Genomic DNA, 23,383 nt, shown 5'->3' on the forward strand with positions numbered 1-23,383 from the left:
ATGTCAGGCGCAATACTTTGTAAATTGCTGCCTGTGATTCCGAAATTCCCATGCTTCTTTGTCCTGTACCAAGATGCCTGAGACAACTACCCCAATCTCCTGCGCTGGGAGGCCACGGGTCAGAACCTATAAATCCAGCCTAGAATTCCACTTGCTTTGCATGAATTATTATCCTCTGAAAAACCCCTTCACGCGATCACAATTCTAAACTCTACACTCCCATGAAAATAATTACTGAATCTTCTGAGAATTGGTTTTATTTTTGGCAACATGGAGTCGCCTGGAGAGCCTGTCGAAAATGTCGCCCTGGTGGCAGAAGGGGACCTCGTCATCCAGATCTCAGATACCAGTCATATTAACCATCAAATTAAAGAGTTCGTCGTTGACTCCTTCACCATATCGCGAGCCTCCGACAAGTGGAAGGAGCTTCTTATAACAGCAGACAAGGTTGATGGTTTCGGACACAACCTAATAGCTCTCGAAGGGGATGCCACGTACCACGCAATATTCCTTTCCATCATGTTTTGGCGGTTTGACAACGTTCCCAAAGTCCTCGGCCTGTCGGAACTGGTTCACCTGCCCCAGGTTGCCGTCGACTACCAGTTATTGTATCGCCGTCGTCTGAGATGGGACTGGTATGGTATGGCCCAACATACGACCTGCAGGATAGTGCTCACCGACAGGCCTCGCGGAAAACTAGCCGCACTCCGACGTAACGGATTGCGCATGCCTCAGCTACGACGCGGATTGTTTGTTTACCCATGTAGATCAACCTATAACTATCTCACCTCAGTGGCCGGTCCCCATTTGTCCCATACCCTCAGATACCCCCGCTAAGGCACTGACCATTATGACCAGGCAATGAGGGACCAAAGAAGTGAGAAGTCGCGAACCAGATGTGAGTGGGCTCATGTCGGAGAGCGGCTGAGAGACACTCTCACTTGGCCCCAGTGTTAATGAACACCCGCGCAGCAAAACCCATATCGGCGGGGAGTGATCCGACGTATGTCGGACATCGGTGCTAAGATTTTGCCATAAGCACGTTCTGAAGTTGCCCAAAATAGCCACCACTAGCTCTGTTTCCCTCTTTGGATCCATGCTAATGACCGGGTGCGAACTAGAGATCCTGAGGAAGCTTGATCAAGGAGAATCTAAAGTGCGATCGCCGCTGACGCTAACCGGCGGAGTGAAGTTACCAAAGCCAATAAATAAGCCAGTAATTGGCTACGCCACCGCATAGTCCACATTCACGCATTCTCATTGGTGGTATAGTGTCGTCAGGGGCACGTGCACGTTTACATAGCCCAGTTGCTAGGTAGACGTGGAGATAAGCATTGGACTTAGCGCATCCTTCGCCCCACGCGGTCGCCGACCGACAGCCACATGTGGTCGCCGACTGACGTCTGTGGCTACGACTGAGGACGGATCCAACGGCCATTGAAGGACTTATATACCCTCCGGAGAAGAAGGAGTTGCTATCCGGACATCTTGGCGATCGAGTACTTGAGGTTGTTGAAGGTTGCTTACATTCATACAATTTCACAGCTCATTACAACATGAAGGCAACGCACGTCTTACTAGGCCTGGCTGGCGCCTCCCAAGCCTGCATGCCCGGCCCGGCCCCAGCAAGCCAGCATGGAGACCTAGTTCGCAAGAGCGAGATCCCGCCCCCTCCGACGACCACCCGGATATCTAACGTTAAGGTCTTTGACGGGAACTGCTTCGTCGGCCCCCGAGACGTTCTGATGCACGAGGGGTACATCATCAAAGAACCATCCCGATGCGGCGGTAGCAGCTCAACGACAAACACGACCTCTCCCGAGACGACCGTCATCGACGGCACGGGGCAGTACATGATTCCCGGTCTGATCGACTCGCACGCCCACGTGAACTCGATCGGCGGCCTCGAGAGCTTCACCTCGTACGGCGTCTCTACAGTCTTCAATATGGACTGCGAGAACTACACGCTCTGCAGCGCACTCAAGGGCCCCCACCGGGGTCTGGCCACGTTCCTGACCGCGGGGCTATCGGCGGTGGGACCAGGGAGCCCGCACGCCGTCAGCATGCATCGCGCCCCTAGCGGCCTTTACAACGAGACGACGCAGGATCCCGCGGCGTGGGTCTCCGCCGTCTTCGGGAACGGCTCCGACTACGTCAAGATCGTCGCTGAAACGCGCGGACCCGGCCAGGATGCCCAGAACGAGCTAGTCGCCGCAACGCACCGTCTCGGGCGCAAGACCATGACGCACGCCTCCTTCTTGGCTCCCGTGGCCCAGGCCATCGCATCACGCACCGACGGCATCCAACACCTGCCGTCCGACGGCCTCCTGAGCGCGGACCAGCTCGCCACCATCCGCAAGCAGAACCAGACCATCACCGCCACCATCGAGATCAACCGTCTCGCGTCGACGAACCCCGGCATCCTCGCCTTCCTCGGCGTCGTCGGCCCCAACGCCACGGAGCGGGGCGCCGCCGCGTACAAGGTGGTCAAACAGAATGCGAAGCTTGTAATCGCCGCGGGGGTCACTGTGCTCGCGGGCACCGACGCCATCGGCGACTTGTTCCCCGGCGTCTCGTTCCCGTTCGGGTCGACGCTGCATGCCGAGCTGGCCAACTTGGTGGAGGCGGGCATGACGCCCGCGCAGGCGCTGCGGGCGGCAACAGAGGAGCCGGCGCGGTGGTATGGGCTGGCGGACCGTGGCCGGGTCGCGCCGCGGATGCGGGCGGATCTAGTGTTGTTGGGCAGCGACCCTCTGGCTGATATCTCTAATACGCTCGATATCCGCCGGGTTTGGGTAGGTGGGGTGGAGTTCCCACATGTGGCCACCAAAAGCGTAGGGAAGACGACTTGATGGTGGGCAAAGAAGAGGTTTCATAGGTAATAAGAGTCACAATATTACTGTACATATTACAAGGCTCTAACTGGTAAGCCATAGACTAGAGTGTCTGTATATCTAGAATCATATAGCATATCTATTGTGATAATGGTCAACCGCCTATGTGCCTCTACAACACTATAACGAGTTGCAAATAACCCATACATACCGTATGATAGTTTTCGATCCTAGCTATGCCGAGAGTCTCAAGAAGAAGGTAAGACAACGTTGCAAAAGTGCCCCTTCGGTGTGATAAGAAAGTGATGCTCCATCTCCATGACCGCATCCGTGGTATCTGAACTGAGCCTGGCGCCGCCGCATTCGCGGAAGAACAGCGCCGCCGCCAGCCGCAGCTCCATCCTGGCCATATGAATCCCGAGACACACCCTGGATCCCATACCGAAGGGCGTGAAGGCGAGCTTTTGCTCCGGAGTCTGCGGGCGGACGAACCGGGTTTCGTCAAAGCTAAAGATAGTGGAAAACATCAGCATACTGTGTCGACTCCATGATTATCGTCACATCGCCACGTCACTTACGTTTCAGATCGTTCAAAGACGGTCTCATCGCGGTGCAGCGTATATGCTTGCGTGCAAACCACCGTCCCGGCCGGGAGGAAGTGGCCGGCCATAGTGGCGCCGCCCGCGGGCACATAACGCTGCAAGCCGCCGGGCGCAGCCCCGTACAACCGCAGCGTCTCGTCGATGACGGCGTTGAGCAAGGGCAGGCTCTCGACATCGGCCTCGGTAAACTCGCTCGGCAGCGTTGCGATTTCCTCCTCCAGCCGCCGCTGGAGCTCCGGTCGTTTGAGGACGGCCCAGATCAGGTAGGTCAGCGTGACAGCGGTGGTGTCGGAGCCCGCAACGATGAGGTTAGTGGCCTCGATCCGCACGTCGTAGTCGGACAATTGGTGCGTCCTCTCGCCCTCCTCCTGGCCGCCCTTTTCCTCGTCCATCTCAGCCTGCGTCATCATCTGGCTGAACAGGTTCTGGCCCCCGCCGCTCCGGCGCAGGTTCTGCACCGCCTTGCCCGCGTGCTCCATGACGATGGCCTGGCCGTTGAAGAAGTCCTGTACGCCCTTGAGCGGGATCTGCCGCACCACGGCGTGCAGCCACGGCAGCTCCCAGCGGATGCCGCTGGAGATCAGGGTGTTCTGGATGGCGGCGACGTAGGGCGTGGTGCGGCCGAGGCCGACCATGTCGAACGACTCGCCGAACGAGAGGTGGGCGACGACGTCGGTCGCCATCAGCGTCCACCACTTGAAGACGTCGGCGCCGCCGCCGCCGCCGCGCCCTCGGGACGAGGCCGCCGTCTTGATGCGCGCCACCGTCTTCTCGACGGTCCGGCGCACCTCGGCCTCCCAGTTGGCGCGCAGCGCCGTCTTGCTGAAGGCGCGCGCGAACAGGCGCCGCCGGGCCGCGTGCTGCTTGGGGTCGCGCATGTTGAAGACGCCGACGGTGGCCGAGTCGTACCAGGGGCCCTTGACGAAGTGGCTGCCGACGCGGTGGATCTGGTTGAAGGCGGCCAGGTCGGCCACGGCCGTCTCGGTCGGGGCGATGCGCACCACGGGCCCGTACCGCTGGTGCAGCGCGTGGATGTAGTACATCTCCCGCCCCGTGAGGATGTGGTACTTAAGCACCAGCCGGGTGAAGCGCGTGTGCCACGGGCCGGGGATCGCGGAGAGGGGGCATCTCAGGGCCTAAAGGTCGCGGCCGGCATAGAGCAGTCAGTCATAAGGAAGAAGGCTTTCGATGGGGTCGTAAGGGATGGGGTACATTAACATACGTTTATCACGACAAGCGCCAGAGCGCCAATCGCGATGGCGATGAGGAAATGTAGGTTCAGCATCTCGACTTGTAGTACAAGACCCGGTGGAAACCATGAAGATCTTCTTCGTCTGGCCGCTCAGACGATTAAATATATCGAAAGAGGGGGCTCCACCAGCACTACTACCCATAAATCAGACCTGCCAGGCACAATTGTGATCGGACGCAGCGTCGATTGCCACGAAAGAAGAAGAGTGGGAAAGTGGGGGAGGGGCCGAAGCCGTGCTTGGTCTTGAAATGTGTCTCGGATCGTCAGATATGTTCTTGGCACCTAAAGAATCCTTGTCGTCGTTCTATTTCCACATCGGCGGTGCCAAACAGCCCTACCGCCAGAGATGGGGTGGGGGGGTTAAACACCCAACGGGCCCAACCCCAACGTAGCAATTCCACTCAGGACTGCACCGGCTGCGCCCCTGAACTCCGACCGCACTTGACCCGTCAGGATGCGGTCCGGTGTGATTCCCGGTTCGTCGTAAAACGACTCGTTCACCTCGCGCTTCTCGTTGAAGACAGTCCCGTCTACAGACCCGCCGATGTAAAGTCCCCTTGTCTTGGTATAAATCCACATTGGCGGCGGCAGCGGTGGGGCCGGTGCATTTGCTTCATCTCCACATACTTGCGTCATTGACTGGTCGTCTTGACTGCCATCGATAACCATGTCAGTGCTGCTGCCGCCATTGTTGGCAGGGGGCCCCGCGGCCACAGCAAGTCCGCCGCTGTTTCCCCCAGACGCACCACATTGCGCTGGAATCTGCCGAACCCGGCACCGCCCTGGCTCATTGTGCCGCTGTAGAAGGCGCGCACGGCCTCGTCGCTATTGAGGACGCACACGGATTCGGACACGTCGAAGCCGCCGATCAGGGACGCGCCCGCGCCGTATACGCTGAAAGCCGAGGGGCCACTCCAATCGAATCTGCTCCTGGTACTGCTCCCGCCACATCCTCCACCAGCCCCATCCGGTGAGGGGGATGACGGAGACGACGGGAGGCGGGCAAGGACGACGCCCGAACCCACGGAGCCGCTCACGTTAAGCCCGGCGCGAATGGTCGTGTAGATAACAAGGCCGTGTGCTTGCTGCAGCACCGCGGCGGGGATCTGTACGGTGCTCTTGCTGATGCGGCTGGTGATGGGTCTGGCTTCTTCGCTCCCTGTGAATCCTTGAAGGATCTTTCGAGCTTTGGCGCACTCCTTGTCCATAGCAAGGGTGCCACCGAGCCTAGCGCCATACCGTTGCTGTTGGAAGCTGTCTTCTCCTGGTGTAATATTGGGCCTGCCCTTGGAAGGGTTGGGCGAACCCGCGAGGCTCGAATATGATAGGTCTGGGTTACCAGGCGGCGGGTCTTGATTATTACCAAGGCCTTGTGCATCTCTCATAGATGTTGGCGTTGGGGATTTGCCTCTCACAGATCTTAGCCGTTTCAGCCGCGGCAATTTCAAGTATTGAGTTGAATCAGCCTGGTGGTCTAAAGTCCTTGGTGAGACTGGATGCATTCGGAGGGGCGACCTCGGTCTTCGCTCTGCGATCGTCGATGGATGTGGTAATGTGCGTGTCGACACTAACGGCGGAGACAACAGGGCTTCGGGTTGTCGTAGTTGTTGTTCTAGTGACGGTATTGGCGTCGACGAGACCGGCGACCGTGGCGGCGGCAGTGATGTTACCTGCAGCTCCTCCTCCTCCTTGTTTCCTGGGAACCCATATTCATCGCTTCGCTTGGGCCGCTGCGCCACGGAATCTTCGTAGCTCGGCGGCGCGTCATGCCCTTTCATCATCATATCGTGGTCATCAGTACAGATGGTCATTGTGGGCGACGCGGGAGCCTGCTGCGGTAAATGATACTGCCGACGCTCCAGATCCTCTTTACAGCCATGGGAATAGTCGTCATCGTCAACATACTCAATGAAGATGTCTCCTTTGCCGTCGTCTGTCGTGCTGGCAGTGGTTGGCATTTCTTCTTGGGACGAAGGGATTGTATAGCCATGCTCGCTATTGGTATACGTCTGCTGTTGTTCCCCGGCGGGGATATCGGCTTTTGGTCTGTGAAATCGGGAATATGCTGGGGACTGTTTCGGCCGCTTCCAGCTCGAGCGAATGCTAGAAGTTTGGCCATAACTTAGAAATGATGTCGAACGTGAGAGTTTTCACTACTTGACAGGATGAATGACTCCACGACGTGACCCGAAGCCAATGTTTCTTCAATCTTTCTTGACCTCCCCAGTTCTCTAGTTGGGAGCTGCGCATCCGACCCATCGATCTCTCCAGTGTGCTTGTGTGACCTGCATCCACCAATCCGATGAGTGAGCAACAATACCACACCATACCTGATTCAGTCAAAAGAGATGCCAAGACCAAACATCACCTGTTTACCGGGATACTGGGACAGGGGCCAGCCACCTTTGTCAAAACGCTCAAGGAAGCATCCGATCTCGCAATAAAAAATACAAAAACACCTAAGAAACCCATTTTGTATAATAATTATAGTAGCACATGCCTCGCGGGCTGAAAATTAGTTTTTTGCTTCGAACATAGTAAGGTTTAAAACAATTGCTACCAAACGCCCATCATTTGGCTACTGTTGTGTTGATCCCCTTGCATATTTTGATCAGTTGTGCCGCCTTGATCCCTGTCGCCTATCTCCATGAACAGTCTTTCGTGAATTGATGAGTTGGAACCATGCGGCATGGTCCCGAGCCCATAGTTCCCCTCGCTTGCATCCGAGAATGTGGCAGATAGTCCCGCCGAAAGAGGATCATCCGGTAGGGTGTAGCCACCTAAATCCAGTGACGCCGCCGCTGCTAAATTTATCGTCAATGCCTGTCGTGGCAGGACATCCATCGATTCGGGAATGGTAATATCGTTCATAATGAGCCCGTTTGTCGCTAGATGGTTCCACGCGCTGACTGAAGCTGCTTCAGCTGCCCGCTGGCGATCCTCCTCGTCACTGGCAATTTCCTCCACCATTCCACAACTGCTGCTCCAGCTTTGCTGTCGCATGCGAGCATCTGGTAAGCCCATGCCCGAAAGAGCAGGACTAAGGCTCGTCCGCATGCCGCCCGCCGTCTCCCCCGGCAAACATGAGCAGCTTGTCCGCGAACATGGTCTTGCTGTTAGGGCTGCCACTGAGGGTCTTGATGAAGAACTCGAGCGGATCGAGAACCACTCCACTCCGACCGCTAGACCCGCTCAGCAACCCCATTTCCCCGCCCACGAAGTCCATGCCACCCAGACCACCTCCAAGCCCTCCCAGGGAGATGGGACCGTCCATGGCCCCGCCGAAGGGATGCAGCGCCCCGTGACTAGCGTTGGCGTCGTAGGCGTTCAGGACGTTGACACACCAAACACCGATCTCAAAGATCTTCTCGAAGATGCCCATCCCGTGGACCTCGACGGCCTGGCTCGGCAGCGACTGTAGTATGGCAGCCGTGTCGCGGGCGATCATCAGGGGAAAGCTGAAACTAAAGCTTGCGTGCGGCGCCGTCGTCGACAGCAGGCCCTGGCGGAACGAGCTCTGCCAAACGATGAGACGCAGCCACTGCTGTGTCATCAACAGGTCGGCTTTCTGAATGTCAGTTGGGTTGGGTTCGGTCTCTTCAATCACTTCCTCTACGTCGGCCTCCGTATCACCTTTCGTCGACGTCGGTTTTGCAGTTATGGGCGCTGTTCTTATCGATGACGTAGGACTTGAGATCGGGACAGGATCCGGTGAGCTCTTTCGCCTTGGCTTGAGGAAATCAAGGGGCCGCGCTAGGATCTGCTGGAGATTCAGGTAGGTCGTAGCCGAGACACTGGGATCGCTGCCGTCGTTCCATGCAGTCACAAAGCTCTCGTCCAGTGGCACGTAGCTGCTGACCAGTTTCAAAAAGCCGGCATGGATCTCAGGTTCTTCATAGTCGTGCCTGGTGATGGGCAGGCTCGGTGTCTTCCGGAGTGTGAGCGGCTTGTTCCGCAGAATGGCAAAACTGCGCTCGGTCACGAAGAGTTGCCAAAACACACGCTGTCGGCATAGGATCTCCGCTGGCGGTAGCCCTGCGTAAGCGCGGTCATCGTGCAGCCGGATGTCGATGGCCGACGTTAAAGCCTCGCGCAGGTAGTACCACGACTTGCGGCTCTGGTTGATTTCAAAGAAGCTGGTGCTGAGCCAGAAGGATGAGATTATGGCGTATAGAGAGTCGTCGTCGGGGAAATCGTACGACTGCCGCACCGAGATGCATTCATCCAGGAAGAATCTACCCACGCTGTCCCAGGCGGGATGGCCGGGCTCGGCCAGAGATTTGCCCGCCATATGAAAAGAGGTCAATGCGCTCAGGGCGTATATCAAGTTCTTCTCCGAGGCAGTCATGGTCCTCGTGATGGTAGTTCTGATGGTAGGGATATGTACCAGCGGCATGATGGGGTAGATGTGCTCATAGTACAGATCCACACATCTGGGAATCAGATGCAGATAGCTAGGGCAGTTCGGACGGAACGTGTCTGTCGAGAAGCTCCCACGTGGCTCCGAGACGTGACGGGGGTCTGATGTGACTGTGGTCCATGGTATGAACGGCTGATGGGATGGCGATGGTGCTGCGGTTGGGACAGCCGAGGTTTCGGCCGAATTCAGGCAGGAATCCGTGTCGGCACTTTCTCGATTGATGAGTATTGGATCTAGGTAGGAGCAATGAGATGATTGTGGGAATGGATCTCACTCTGTTCCACTTGTCCCCTCAGTTGCTGATTGCCCTTTAACGTCCAGGGCACGAAGCTCGCTGATGACTCGGCCATGTCCTCGTTTGGGTCCCCTTTTGCGAGGGACGTGCTCTCTCTTGCATGAGAGAGAAGCATCCTCACAACGCTGACAGGGAGACCGGCCATCGCATCGTATTCCTGCACAGGCGGGTTAGCCCCGAGAGAGTTCGGTGCCGAGATGACAAGGTGAAGACAGCTTTCAATACACTCCAGCTTCTACCAGAAGCCAATTGAGAGTAAGGATGACAGGAAAATGAAGAGACGCGAGAAAGCGTGATCTGAGGAGTGGTGCGTTGATAGAATTTGGAACGTACGCCTTCGTCGGCAATGGTCACAAACACTGCGCTTGTTGCATTTTGGCGAGGCTTGGATCCGGCCGAGTCCGGGCCCAGCTAGTTTCTCCTCGCGCTTGATCCTTGCAGTAGGAGAAAGTGACTTGGAGGGCGGCAGGCGTACGGGGATTGTAGGATCCTCCGACTGGCCACACTGCATGCTGGTGAGTCGAATAGCCAGAGCGATCTCAACGGACGAAGGAGGCGGTTGCGGTGAGGAATGTTTAGGAATTGAGTTTGAGTGGCACCAGGGCGTTTTCCGCGAGAGGATGCGAGAATTTCAGCGACAGGCAGACAGGTGTTGGGAAAAGGATGATGGAGAATCCAACAATTGCCTCTCGCTCTCTCTCCACTTGGCAAAGCATGCAATGGATGGATTGCTTTCGTCGCCTTTGCCTCTCTGCGCACATGGGACATGGGACATGCGCACGCGGGTCTGGCCAGCCGTTGACATCAGAAGGACACCAAAGACGCAAGGTGAGAAGAGGATGATGGATGGCTGGACCGGAGTTGCCTGCATGGGAAATGCGGGGAAGACATGGGGTTGAAGGTTCGACGCCGTCGTTGAATGGTTCGATGGCGCCAAAGAGGGCCCCAATCAGGGGCCTGCACTGCTACAGCTACCCATCGTGCATGCCTGCATGAGCGCTGCAAGGTTGGAAAGATCGAGGACAAGATAAAGTACGTGAGAAGATCGGCCGCTACCCCCAAAACAAGTGCCATGACTTCATCTGTCCATCGCGATGTCTTCTCTTCAGGAACCCTGATTGGCAACATCCCCCCGCAATGAATTGGACAGCTCCTTCTGTGTTCCTGGATGAGTTTTGGCTGTGCCGCTAACCCACGTCTCCCGCAATGTCAGGTGCGTCTTGGCGAGCTTGAATTCGGCCCTTTTGATTACCTAAGCGTAAGCGAAGATGCTCGACCTGCCAATCCCCCTCGTCTTGTACGTAATTTACGCCGTACTCAACATTGTTCCTATCGCCGGTCCCCATTATAAATGTCGCAAGTCTCCCATCCGATATTTCATAAAAGGGGTGATGCTTGGCTGATACTTGGCGATGGATACCACCTTGCCACGACTGGAATCAACAACAAGATCCGATGACATTGACAGCTAGCAAGCTGGACACACAGGGCGAGCGAGCCTATCTCATTCAGCTCCAAACAAATAAAATAATGAGTGTAATACTCTGCGGTTTGTTTTGTATCGTGGCCCCTAAACATGTTTCACAAACGTCAATCATAACGCATAGTAACTGTATCAACCCCCATCTCGACCTCTGGGTGAACACCCCTGCACCATAGTAACAACCCTTGGATAATCAACTATAAGTAGCTGTGTACAAGATTGCACTCGTAGACAATCACACGTGAGTCATCGAGACCTGTCGTGATTGCTGGAAACTCAAGCTTCACCGCCAATCGCACCGGCGAGTTTGCCCACCAGGGGAGCCCACAAACATTCAACCTTTGACGACAAATCGCAAGGATTTCAACAAAGGATTACTGAGCTTCGTCCAACAAGGTAGCCTCGTTTGCACGATATCTGCCTGGTCGATCGTTCGTCGTGTCTTGTTTGGTAGGACTGTTCTAAGCTGTATTACCCGTCGTGGACTACCGAACTCGTTCTTCCTGAACCCCTTACACCCGTGGCCGATCTACGTTGCATCCGTAGATCGGATAACTACTGGTTGATGCTTGCCACCACGACTTCCTGTGACCACGAAGAACTCTTGTGAGAGGGTGTGGGCAATCTATACATAATGTCAAACACAGTGCATGGGAGGCCTCGCCGTTTTAAACCGTCGCGGAAGATGGATGGCAGACATACGGGCACATCCCGTGGATTATATGTTTGGACCGTCTTGGATCGGGTGACCGGTACGTTCTTTATACCACAGGCCTATCTAACTTTACAAGAGTGGCATGTAATCCCCAGTCTCCCTGTACATAAGTCTGCAATAGCAACAAGCTACTTGATACACCCTTTTCACCCTTAACAGAGCCAGAATCCGTCCCAGTAATTGTATCGAATGAGGTAGAGTCCAAAATCAATATGGCCCCTCCAGATACTTCGTTGAAATCCTTAAGAGTAGGTGAAGCACCTGGCGACAGACAGCCTAGGTCTCAGGTGTAGCTGCGAAGCCGGGGGCCTAGTTTCATGTAACCCCTGGATATCTTACAAAGGTTCCATCGCCAGCGCCAAAATCTTTCTGGATCTTCATGAGGCATATGAGCCATATGATGCGCTTGACGCCTCGCTAGCCAGTCCGAGGAGCCATAGTCTGTGATATAGACGCCATCGTAATTCGGTTGTGTGTATTTAAAATATCGTGCCAGGGGGTTCTCTTGCCCTGAATCATAAATACCGTCAAAAGAGCGTTGGTGGTTCCGTGGGATGTCTTTCTCCATGTTGTTCGTAGCATGACGGGATCTCGACTGGCCAACTCGACTTGCATTGCTCCATGAAGGGTCATACGCCTGAATTTTGTGCATCATCCCGCTCTGCTGCTTGTTTGTTCTCGTATCATAGTCCTCTGCAGTATGTATTAGCCTAGGGACCAACGTGGCACACAGGCACACAAGGCAGGGTAATGAGATCAGATTTCGTCTTCACCTATCTTGAAGCGCAATGTATACATATAGCTTTCATATTCATAAGTAAGTATGTGGAGGTCGGTTTTCGATTTAGCTGCCTGTTTGAGGGCATTTATGAGGGCGTTGTCGAGAGCGTTCTCGTCTAGCCTGGCTTCTTCATAGCCAGGATGTAATTTGACCATGACGACCATGAATCGGTTTTGGCAAAGCTGGCCAGCTCCCAACGTGGTGTAGGTGTATGAGTTGACATTGTTCCGCATGTCTTCGTTTCCACGAGCTATCTTGTTGGCTGTTTCCCAAGTGAACTGATACTTAGAGACGATGTATCCGGCATCTCGCCAATTCAGAGCATTACTGACGGCGATTTTGCAAGCGGAATAATAGTAGAGTCGAGGGATTACCATGATGGAGTAAGCTTAGTCGGTGCGCTGGTCAATGCTGGTTTTCGAAAAGAACAGTTCTATATTGCATGCGATATGTTCCAAAATGTGCCTTTTATGCTAAAGCGAAGCGACATTGTTGTTATAAGGGGGTGTCGCATGGATTCTTAGAAGCCGGAATGTAGTATCTGGAGGAATGTTTGTTGAAAACATGCATCTACTAACTTCCAGGAAACCACGGTGCTGTTTGCCCGGCTTTCACTGTTGGTTGGCTTTGGGTTCCCTGGCATTTGACCCTTGAGGGGCTCTTGGAGCAGGGATCTGGATCTATCCACATCTCCCCTGAATACGTGCGGTGATACCATCATTTAGAGTTGGCTCGTCTTCACGAAGTTCACTTAACCGTGATAAATGAGTAGAAACTAATATCAACTATGATTCTTTAGTATCAAGGATGTAATTCTTATGATTCAGGAGTAGTAATTATTAAATACAGGTAAATAAACGAATGTGAAGAAATGAAGAGTGCGAACACTTATGTTATCCCAGAGTTATCCCTAAAGCCTTCCTTTCTCGTTTTTCAGTCTGATGGGATATATCTTCGCCTCCAGATTCGGCAAGTCTCCCTCATTTGCATCTGATCAGCAGCTCGTTCTCCACGAGCTCCAAGCATCTCCCCTGAAGTTCGCATGGTCCGAAGTCATGTATCCGTATGCGTATTGTCCTCTGTAGCCGGAAGTGCCGGCCTTGTACCGACCGCAGTCACGAGTAATCTTGTTCCAAGCCGAAGACACAGAGAGCGCACGGGTTTCCGCGGGACTATATGCACTACCAGTCAAACAAAAGAAGGCCACGACACTGCCCTTGATGGAATGTACACAATCGCCCAAATTCAAAATCATTCTCTTCCCGACTTTGGCCTGAAGATCACGGGTAGCGTTGTTCAAGTCGTCGTGGTTGAGATCCACACAACCACAGGCTATGGACTCGGTAGGGTCGAATCTTTTGAACAAGGCAGACGACGCATCCACGGTGGACGAGACATCGGCGCGTCGGGTGACGGGCTCCTGCCGTACGCTCCCGGGGATTTCCGGGATGCGCTCATGAATTCCATTGGGGTTTTCCCAGTTGTGGACAACATAGGCGCCCTTGGGTTGATCGGAGGGTACTTGGAGGCTGCTCGGCTCGTTGGTTGGCATCGCCTGAGACCCAAGGGCCAACAGATAAATGGTCATGGCAGAGGTAGAGAAACGCATATTGATGTTGCTTTGACAGGGAGTTAGGGATTATAAGAAATCATATGCTCAAATACAGGTGTGTGGGTGGAAAGTAGATGTAGGTGTTTAATGTACGGATACGTATGTGTGTATATGCAAAACGAGCGACTGTTTCTGTGTGAAATGATAAATGAGTGTGCGGACAAGCGATGTTGAAAATATGCTTTATTGATAGAACAATGTGAACACGAAAGCTCGACAACTTATACGTTTCTTGTGTTGCTATAACAATGGCCACTGCGGTCATTCTTTTCCAGACTGGAAATCGCTAATTATGGGCAATTTCCGAATCCCCGTCATCTTTTATCCCTGCATAGAAACTGTTTCAACTCTCAGTCGCAATCCCATACTTTCATATCGTTATGTGGTTTGGCAATTTCCATTCCTAAGCTCGTAAGCCTGCTCGTTGTTTGCGTTTTGGCCCCATGTAAAAGACATATTGGTGGTAACTTTTCACGATGGCTTTGAATCTCTCACTGGCCTCCCTTTCTTTGACGATTCCAGGATGGGAATGGTGTCACTAGGGATTGGGGGTGGTAATAAAAGACAGCAAACTGTAAGTATGAAGGCCGAGGCTCCGATATGCTCTTATGACACAAAAAAAGGATTGCGTCAATCTAGACCGCTATGCAAACTTCATGGACGCGGTCAGAATCGTTATTTTTCTCTTCGTCTTGTTGGAGTGGTATTCCTCCATACCAAGTCTCTTGGTAATCCGCGTCCTTTTACCACAGGCTGTCGGTGGGCTTGGTGGTTATTGTGTTTTCCAGTCGGCTCGAAGACAAGCAACGCGCAAACTTCATAGCAAACAGCAAACACAAGCGAAGGAAAACGAGCTCAACGATGGCCGTAGAATGGTGTGGCAATTAAGCAAGTATGTAACCCAATAAGTGCCATATATCAACTTTGACATGGTTCGGTGTTCTTATTATGATGATATAGTGAGCGTAGATAAAGATACGGGCTTCTCGCTGGTAGAATCATCATTAGAGTAAACTTCACCAACCTTGTCATCTTTGCTAAGCGAGACTCGTCAGGCAGACACATGGCATTAACTTGGGCCCAGCCCCTACAAGTGATGCGTCCGCAGGATATATGGGCAAAGCGTGGTAAAACTAGGTTGACAGGACCGGAAATCATGGTTGTGAGTACCAATGCAAGGGTCTTGCAGGATTTCACGCGAGACATAAGGGTCTATAGATGCCTCCAAAGCTAGACCGCAGTTTTCCAGGAAGGAACAAGCAGCAACAAACCCTCTGTAGGTCCGTTACGGGATTGCTCGATCAATTAACTACCAATATTAGGGTACCCTGCCTAATGGAGGTCGCCAAGTGAAGTAATGATCAAGTGGCAGCTGAGTTGCTTGTACGCAAAGCCCCAGGGAAATTTGCCTGGCTTTTGATGTCTTCGAGAACAAGCTTTCTTCCCCCTGCTGAGAATGGTTCAGCCCGAATCGCTTCTGCTTCGAAAGCTAGCTGCCCGGTCATCAACCGCAGCTGCCCTGTGATTTCCATCTCTAAAGCGCCAACGAACTCCACAAGCCATTCTGGAGAAGGTCTGCGCGGTCTGTTCCAATGGTGCCCGCAACCCAGCTCGAAACGTTTCCGACGATGCCGCCTCGGTTGGCCATGCAGTTGTTCTCGACGGCGGTCCAGGCGTCCGTCAGCATGTTCGGGGGAAGGTCTCGGTGAGGTCCTCCACGGTGGGTTCGGCGCAGAAGAAGGCGATGGTCGAGCCGACGGTGGCGTTCAGGCAGCTCACGCCCTGGACTTGGTAGCCGGCGTTCTTCATGATGGCGTTCATGGCGCTGGTGGCGTTGTGGCATTCCTTGGGGTCCAGAGCCGTCCAGTTGCAGTTCCACCAGGCGTACAGGCTGTTCGATTCGTTGGCGGGGTGGGCATAGTTATCGCGGGCGGCGAGGCCTTGGCCGTTGGGAAGGCTGGGGGAACCGCCGAGATGCTCGTTCTTGGTGGTCGGGATGGCCTGAGAGATGACGGCCAGCAGACCCAGCAGGATTGAGAGAACAGAAATCTGCATGATGGATGAGTTTCTCTTGGAGATGAGATGAGTTGATTGATTGAAGTGAAATGTTGTTGAGTGACTGGCTTCTTTGCAAGATTTTTTGCGAGCGTGTATGGGTTTGCGATTGTTGAAGGTTTTTGTGCTGATGCGAGAAATGAGATGATTGTTGAATGAAAATCGACAGACTGGATCTTTGTAAGTAATTTGTCTAGCAGAAAATTTGAAAATGACTGAACCAGTCGTCTTTATATGCACATGCAATACATTGAATTCTAACCAGCCCTATCAAGGAGTTTCACGTTGCATTCACCCGAATGAGGATGTGTTCAAATCTTCAAAATCTGGGATTCAGTTCTCCCTACTTTCTGTGAGGAAGTACTACTAGATATCTATCTGAACCCTTTGGATGTATGATGAACCCACCAGGGATGCTTGTTAATCGCTGCTGTCACTTGAGATTTGGTGGATGAAACATTCGTAGCACGACAGATGTAGATGACCTCGAACCGAATTGCCCCAAATAGAAATGAAGAAGAGACATGTAAAACACCGCAGGAAAGCCCGCAATATATCGAGATTTAATGCCATGTGGCGTTGTTGTGCCCCAGCCGAATACCAGTATTGAGTCTTGAGCTAATCAATGAGGACTTGTTGTTCCTAAAACGCCGCGCCATGCCTGTTTACAATTGATATCTACAACTCGTCCTTGAAGAACTTCTCCTCGCTTCCCTCGTCCTCAGCGTCATCATTCTTGCCACTGCCTTTTCTACCTTGACCCTGGTTTTGATTCTGGCTCTTCTGGCCCTTTTGGGCTTGTTGACCCTTCTGGCCTTGTTGCACTTGTTGCCCCTGTTGTCCTTGCTGCCCCTGCTGTCCACCAGGCGCACCATCCTCGTCGTAATCCTCATTATCGATGACGCCGCGAACATGTCTATTCTGACCGTCCTGATCCTCGACCACCTCGAGCTTCCAGCCCTTGTCGCCAGCAACCTCCTGAAGCTTATTCTTAAGCTGCTCGATGATCTCGGGGTCGATAGCGAGCCGCTCGAGCTCCTCGTCCGTCAGTATATCGAAGCCCTGCGCCTCGCCGTCCTTGCCGCTGCCGGCGCTGCCGCCGAGAGTCACTATCTCCACGAAGGCGTCGCTGTCCTGGCGGAACTGCTGGGGCGCCGTCAGCGTTGCGGCCTCCCCGCCGTCCTTGCCGTTGCCCAGAAGCTCGTGCGCGCCGACGACGATGCCGCCGATTGTCAGGGGCGGGGCCTTCTGCTGTTGCTGCTGCTTGCCGCCGACCATGGCCGCTTGGGCCTCGAGGCTCTTCTGCTCGTGCCACGCTGCCTTCTCCGAGTCCGGGATGATGGTGCGGCAGGCAATGCTGTTGGCGCGCGTTTCCTGTGGAGGCAGGAAAGCCACGTCGGAGCACAGTCGCGGCGTGTTGACTAGCATCAGGTAGGAACACGTAGTTACCTCCTTGATCCAGCCAATTCTGTCCTGTGTGGATCCGGGGCTGCAGTGGTATTGGATCTCGATAACGCGGGGTCGGTTGGTCAGGTCGCAGAGCGTGCCATCCTCGAGGCGCTGGACCAGGTATCTCTGGTCGCCCTTGACCTGCAGCTCCGTGTTGGGAGGGGGCGTATTGCTCTGCTTGTTGACGCCCTTGGCCGGAGGCGGTTGAGGGGCCGCCTGGCCGCCACGCCCACGGCGCGACTTGGGCGACGGCGCCTTGGAGCCGGCGACGCGACCGAGGACGTATTCCTGGCTATGGGGGTCTCGAACGGGCGGGCCCTGGCGGCTGGGCATGGCGTGGAACTGCACGACATCCTCGCCGTAGCAGAAGCTGTAGCTCCACCAGCCCGACACGTAGTAGAGACAAGACCCGTCTAGGCCGCTCATTAGCTGCCAGCCGTTGGTCGACGCCCGGGCGAGTTCGCGCGCCTCTTCGGCCTTGGCCAGCTCCGTCGCGGTCTTGTTAGGGGCGGGCGGGGCCTCGATGACGGGGATGGCGCACAGGTACCGGTGCGGCGCCATGTTCATGATCTCGTACGTCTCGGCGACTTTGCGGTTGCCGTGGTGGTCGCTCTGGTCGTCGCCGTCGGCGCCGGCCGCCTTGACGTTGGACGCGATGTCCTTATTGTTGCTGAAGTCTGCTTCATATTGGGGGTGTGTTTCCTCGTTGGCGCGCTCGAGTAGGGATTTGGCCTCTGCTTCCGAGATGAAAGCTTCGGAGAAAACGACTTCGAACTAGTTCCGGGGGAGGAATTCTCCAAGTCAGTACTTTGTTTTGACAGTAGAATGGGTGGGTGTTGTGATTTGACGCAGTTGCTGGCCGTCGTCAGTGTAGGTACGCACCTGTGGATATGCCAGTAGGTCGTGGTGAATGCTGAAGCCCGGCTGGCGCGCTCCACTGAGCTGCAAACCAGCCAGCAAGATGGCAATGTGACGGCGCATTATGCCGTTGGATATGGAACAGCTTCACATGAGCTTCGCGACCCAATTGAAAGAATACCGAGTGCGCAACGAAGTGCTACGGTCTGTTTGATGGGCTTGATGTTGAGATGGCTGGCAGTTGGAAGTGTCGAGGTGGCATCATTGACGGATAAACCGGACTTCTGCCGGGCCGGCAATGGGGGTGGTGGGATGTGAGCTATGGTGGGGTGCACACCCGGATCTCACTGGAAATCGCAAGATCTCATTGCACGTCAGATTGACCAAGATTACGAAACAACACTGTTTCTGATCCAGCAACTTCGGTATCTACCACCTGCCAAAGATGCACGCAGCAACGGGCAACCGATATCGGGTTGACTGGAGCTCAACTGCAACCCGGCCGAGTGTGCACAGATCTCGACATCACGTAGCCTCACTCTTGCAGTACTCACCACCACGTTTTCGTGGCGGCATAGGTGTTCGTAATACGATCGAGTGTTTGCTTCAAGCGCTATTACATAAACGCCCCCTATGTGGCCGTTGAGGTCATCGCAATACTTGCTTTGGATGTAACTGCAATGTACCTGCAGGCATTTGCCTGTTGTCCATGCCCTGTATAGATCTGCATCAAACCATACCTCTCTGACTCTAATCTACGCACGAGTTAATCGGGAAACCGTCATGTATATTGGTCGGCTCCGACCGGATCTTCCGTCTGTCCGTACGGGTATGCAACCCACTCTCCCCCGTCCGACTACTGCTTCGTGGCTGGGAGCAGGCCGGCGGCGATATCGTTGTTTACCGGGATGCCACGGTCGTAGCATTAGATCATGCACGCATCTCACGAAATGGAATTTGACAGTCGTCCAACCGATCCTCTCTAGAGGGAAGGGATTGACGCACGTTGATGTCAGTTGCAAAGCAACAATTACGCGTGTGCGCCAAGGGCTACATGTCGCTTGACGTTGCGCGTGTCGCTGTGCTGTGTCGCTTTGACACGCGCTGCCAAAACGTGGGTATCACGACGGATGAGACATTGGACCCCTACCACCGCATTCCATCGTGGACAGAAAAAGAAGAACGTGGGTGTGAGATTGTGATTGCGACGCTTACGTCAAACTCGGAACACCGTGGCTACGACCCTGGCTTGGTAGAAGAAGTATGTGTGCCGCCGCGTAACGCGATCTTGACAGTCGTGAAAGATTGAGGGAATCGATCATATTCGGCTCTGGCGTTTATAACACGAAGGAAAGGGTTCGTAGATCGTTACCATTTACAAATGATGTGCCCCTGAATGAAGTTAACATCCCTTTCCCAGATCATTGTCATCCCGGAAAAAGTTAATGAGTGTTAAGTGTGGTGTCGGGACCGTGGGGGAAGGGAAGAAAATGTGTGGCTGCGTTTCCGACAGGTCGGATAAGATGACGCGATGGCTTATTACATCCCGGCCATGGGAAGAGACGTTGGGTCGGCCGTGATCGTCCGGAAAATGTCCCGACCCTCCCTTGCACTTTGCAAGGCAGAGAAGGATGAACACCCTTGTCTTGTCTTGCTTTTTCCCCGTTCGTGAATCCGGGATGTCAAGTCAGAAAAGCTACGACGGTATTGTAGTTTTGGCGTACTTGCTTGGTACTTCCCAGCAGTCGGGCAGCAGTGGCCCGGGCAGACCGTAGGTATATGGGGACTTGTTTTCGTAAACTTGGGCTACCTGGGCCTGAGATGCAGAAACGGTCAACAACAGAAGACGGTGAAGAACCATGTTTTGTTGTTGTTGTTTGGGTGCAAAACAAGTTCATGTCTCACCGAACAGTCTACAGTATAACAGTCATGGCAGAGTGTAGGATCGGGTTCTACGACCGACGGATAGAATTGGAGCTCCACCTGGGGTCCTCCTTGGAGTGGTATCGTCACGTTTTCTCGGTGACACCGCCGAGGAAATTGCGGTAAGATCCAACTGGGGCCCGGGGAAAAGACCACTGATCACCACCACTACCACCTACACTGCCACACGCTTGCTTGCGGCTCTGTGGCATGGGGTGTGTGGTGTATGTGTGTTTTGTTTCTTGTCTCTGTCTCTCTGTCGCTAGGGATTCTCGTTCTCTTCCCGCTGCGTCGAGACCTGTATCCATGACCCCGGCCGATAACAGAGAAACAAACATACATATGCGTGCTTAGACGGCTGCTACTGTCGTGCGACTCGATGACTCCATCGACCATATGGGCCGGGCGTGGGCGTCTGGCGGGTAGAAAAAGGCAAATGCAGCGACCTGATACTGACCGTATCGATTAGCAGCTAGGTGGTTGTATCAATCCATTGCAATTGATTGATGGTGCCGCCGGTTAGCAGGCGCAAGCAAGGAAGGTGTCGTAGGGGATTCCCGGTCTAGCGTCGAGGGAGAACGGAGAGAGACGAGACGAAAGACGAGCAAGACCCCACCACCGCCTGGGATGTGTTTCTCAGGTCGGGCAGGGATTCTGGGCCAGTCAGATCTTCGCCTCACTTTGGACAATATCGACACCCAATAGCAACCACACCTCCGGCTGATGCCAACGCACCAGACTGCTTGGACTGGTAGGTGACTGGGAAAACAAGGCAATCAGCTGGCACTAACTCTGCCATTATGCATGCACTTCTGCATGCACCTTTCCTCTAGTCTTGTTTTCTCTCGCGCAACAGTCGAATGGAATGACGGCACTGCACTGGCAGACTGCAGCGCTTGCATCTTCCAAGTGCTTCCTTCCTTCTCTCGCTCCCTTGCTTGCAGGCAGCTAGTGGCAGTGGCAGCGGTAGTGGCAGATAGCAGATGCGTGATTCTTTTACCGCGTGTTCCCTCGAAGCACTAAGCCTCTCTCCATGGATCTTCGCTGAAGACCAATGGTCGGTCTGAGAGATCAGATCGTGGGCTTCAGCCCCGCAATGTGTTTCTTCTTCTCTGTGGCCCAGCATTGCTATCATGATTATCATGATCTGATAGGCCACCGTATCTGCAAATGATCAAGATCGCTTCCTTTTCAAACGGATTGATATGGACGGACGAGACTGAGAAGAGGGATGCAGATGCAGAAAACGGACACTTTGCCCCGGTACCAACCAAACCCAATCGGACATTGGCGACCCTTCATGTTACTGTAGCTAGACTACATATGTGAGGTTGGTTACCTGCATGAAATGCTCGATACCCCAGACGAAAGGTCATTTCCGTGACTTGTGTATGTTGTTGCTCGTCGCCAGGACAGTGGGAGACGCCTGATGCGCTGCTAGCAGTATCAAATCAAAAAATGGCCTCATGGCTCGCAACTAATCCTCAATTTGAAGTGCCAGCTGTTCAACCCATTGCAAGGTTATGTACGGGAGACCCTGCTGAACGTTAATTATAGCACGGCTTTAACGTGACTAGCTCGCTAGCAATATCGAGCCTGGCTAGCTTTGCCCACTGCAATACCACTAACAGTTCCAGGGTGTCGCTTGTCGCATCGAGAGATTAGAGGATTTCTTCCAAGGTCCTTTCCCAAGGTTTGGGATATTCTGGGGAATTCCATACATTGCAATCCAGTATTTGGCGATGACTTGTCCGGGACTGCCAGTAAGAAACGCGCCTGAAGGCCTGTAGACGCCTGAGAGGGCAAGAGTAGGGCCATTAAGGGCCATGCAAGATCGGCCCAAGTGGGGGGATCTAAGGCTTCATTAGTGGGGCCTGTCAATCATCATGCCGCTGTAGGCCAGGCATTTGGCACGCCGTACAGGGCAGGCCTTCAAAAATCCAATCCAAAACTTCAGTCCGTCACAGCCTACCCGCCGCCTGCTACTGCTAACTGCAACGGGGAGCAAAAAGTCTGTTTTCTTCTTCTTCTCGGATACGAGTACACAAAAAACATTGTCAACAACAGGGTGAAACAGATTCTCTACTTCCCGGCTTGTTTTTGCCGAATTAATGCCTTCCATGGGTTCCCCAATTAATTGACAGTTGGCTAGCTTGGGGGAAATGTCTTCGGCCTTCCTCTTCTAGTGCATCTCATCTTGATTCTCCTCATCTCGTTCATCTCATATTTTGTCCCTAACTCCTAACGGCGTTAAGTCACAGTCACAGCCGCAACCATTACGACGCCCGCACTAATGGCAGCGCATGGGGGCCGTTCCCAATCTATCTCATTTGACGACATGCGGTCAGGTCAGTGATGCACCTCACGATACCATGCACGCCCAGCAGCCAGCATCAATAATCGTCATCCAACCGTGAGATCCCCCGGAATGGGCACACAGACTACCTAGATTAAGGAATATGGCGGGCTGCGTCACCGTGATCAACATCGGGCGTGGGGACGGCCACCCCTGTCGCCCATTCATTTGACAACTGTGAAATTTGACCTGTAGGATGACTTGCCAGTGCCCTTTGAGCACAGTATTGGTCACAGCACAGCGCAGCATATGTATTGCATAGCATACATAGCATGTGTGTAGTAAGGTATTCCGCATCTTGCAGCGCCAAGGCTGCCTGATACGGCCCTCAGTAGGCTAAGGGACCCAGAACATGCACTCAACCACACCAGCCGGCCTAGGTAGGTAGGCTGCAACTTGCGCTTGCGTAATGCCACCTAGTGGTGGTATCATGGAAGCAGAGAGAGACCGAACTTGGGCACTGACTGAGACACGACAGTTGCATATCGATTCCATCTGCCATTCACTGTTCAAAGCCAGAGTGTTCAAGGTGCTGACAGCTACAGGCAGTATGTACGGCTAGACAGTACCTACCACCACTACCACTCCACAAACACAGCTGTCGACCGCCAATCCCAGTGGTCGTTGGCCTTCGTGTTTCTCCACACGCGACGTTGACACGCTGTTCCACGCACGCCCCCAAAAGGGCAGAACGATGTCCCGTTGCTCTCAAACCCGCGAAACTGACTGACCGACACCAGCAACAGGG

General features: G+C 53.9%; 9 protein-coding genes across 9 annotated transcripts; 3 read left to right on the forward strand and 6 right to left on the reverse strand.

Moving 5' to 3' along the window:
- Positions 1-270: 270 nt before the first annotated feature.
- On the forward strand, positions 271-881 carry PG998_009006 (uncharacterized protein; the record flags this gene model as incomplete). Its single annotated transcript, XM_066875822.1, has 2 exons — positions 271-640; positions 859-881. The coding sequence occupies 2 exons, from the start codon at positions 271-273 to the stop codon at positions 879-881; spliced, it is 393 nt and encodes a 130-aa protein (XP_066727978.1).
- Positions 882-1,556: 675 nt separating this feature from the next.
- Positions 1,557-2,852, forward strand: PG998_009007 (uncharacterized protein; the record flags this gene model as incomplete). Its single annotated transcript, XM_066875823.1, has 1 exon — positions 1,557-2,852. One exon carries the CDS (start codon positions 1,557-1,559, stop codon positions 2,850-2,852), a length of 1,296 nt encoding a protein of 431 aa, XP_066727979.1.
- A 230-nt stretch (positions 2,853-3,082) lies between these two features.
- PG998_009008 (sterigmatocystin biosynthesis P450 monooxygenase) lies at positions 3,083-4,721 on the reverse strand (the record flags this gene model as incomplete). The annotated part of the gene is made up of 3 exons (XM_066875824.1): positions 3,083-3,341; positions 3,413-4,572; positions 4,659-4,721. 3 exons carry the CDS (start codon positions 4,719-4,721, stop codon positions 3,083-3,085), a joined length of 1,482 nt encoding a protein of 493 aa, XP_066727980.1.
- Positions 4,722-5,048: 327 nt separating this feature from the next.
- On the reverse strand, positions 5,049-5,896 carry PG998_009009 (uncharacterized protein; the record flags this gene model as incomplete). Its single annotated transcript, XM_066875825.1, has 2 exons — positions 5,049-5,327; positions 5,435-5,896. The coding sequence occupies 2 exons, from the start codon at positions 5,894-5,896 to the stop codon at positions 5,049-5,051; spliced, it is 741 nt and encodes a 246-aa protein (XP_066727981.1).
- A 1,832-nt stretch (positions 5,897-7,728) lies between these two features.
- On the reverse strand, positions 7,729-9,084 carry PG998_009010 (fungal specific transcription factor domain-containing protein; the record flags this gene model as incomplete). The annotated part of the gene is made up of 1 exon (XM_066875826.1): positions 7,729-9,084. The coding sequence occupies one exon, from the start codon at positions 9,082-9,084 to the stop codon at positions 7,729-7,731; it is 1,356 nt and encodes a 451-aa protein (XP_066727982.1).
- A 2,331-nt stretch (positions 9,085-11,415) lies between these two features.
- Positions 11,416-12,759, reverse strand: PG998_009011 (uncharacterized protein; the record flags this gene model as incomplete). The annotated part of the gene is made up of 5 exons (XM_066875827.1): positions 11,416-11,511; positions 11,589-11,660; positions 11,708-11,877; positions 11,941-12,294; positions 12,375-12,759. 5 exons carry the CDS (start codon positions 12,757-12,759, stop codon positions 11,416-11,418), a joined length of 1,077 nt encoding a protein of 358 aa, XP_066727983.1.
- Positions 12,760-13,376: 617 nt separating this feature from the next.
- PG998_009012 (uncharacterized protein) lies at positions 13,377-13,991 on the reverse strand (the record flags this gene model as incomplete). The annotated part of the gene is made up of 1 exon (XM_066875828.1): positions 13,377-13,991. The coding sequence occupies one exon, from the start codon at positions 13,989-13,991 to the stop codon at positions 13,377-13,379; it is 615 nt and encodes a 204-aa protein (XP_066727984.1).
- Positions 13,992-15,413: 1,422 nt separating this feature from the next.
- PG998_009013 (uncharacterized protein) lies at positions 15,414-16,031 on the forward strand (the record flags this gene model as incomplete). Its single annotated transcript, XM_066875829.1, has 1 exon — positions 15,414-16,031. One exon carries the CDS (start codon positions 15,414-15,416, stop codon positions 16,029-16,031), a length of 618 nt encoding a protein of 205 aa, XP_066727985.1.
- Positions 16,032-16,727: 696 nt separating this feature from the next.
- PG998_009014 (uncharacterized protein) lies at positions 16,728-18,479 on the reverse strand (the record flags this gene model as incomplete). The annotated part of the gene is made up of 2 exons (XM_066875830.1): positions 16,728-18,272; positions 18,381-18,479. 2 exons carry the CDS (start codon positions 18,477-18,479, stop codon positions 16,728-16,730), a joined length of 1,644 nt encoding a protein of 547 aa, XP_066727986.1.
- Positions 18,480-23,383: the final 4,904 nt, after the last annotated feature.

This window comes from Apiospora kogelbergensis (assembly GCF_038363985.1).
Source record: "Apiospora kogelbergensis strain CBS 113332 chromosome Unknown utg000006l_segment0_segment0, whole genome shotgun sequence".
Classification (NCBI taxonomy): domain Eukaryota; kingdom Fungi; phylum Ascomycota; class Sordariomycetes; order Amphisphaeriales; family Apiosporaceae; genus Apiospora; species Apiospora kogelbergensis.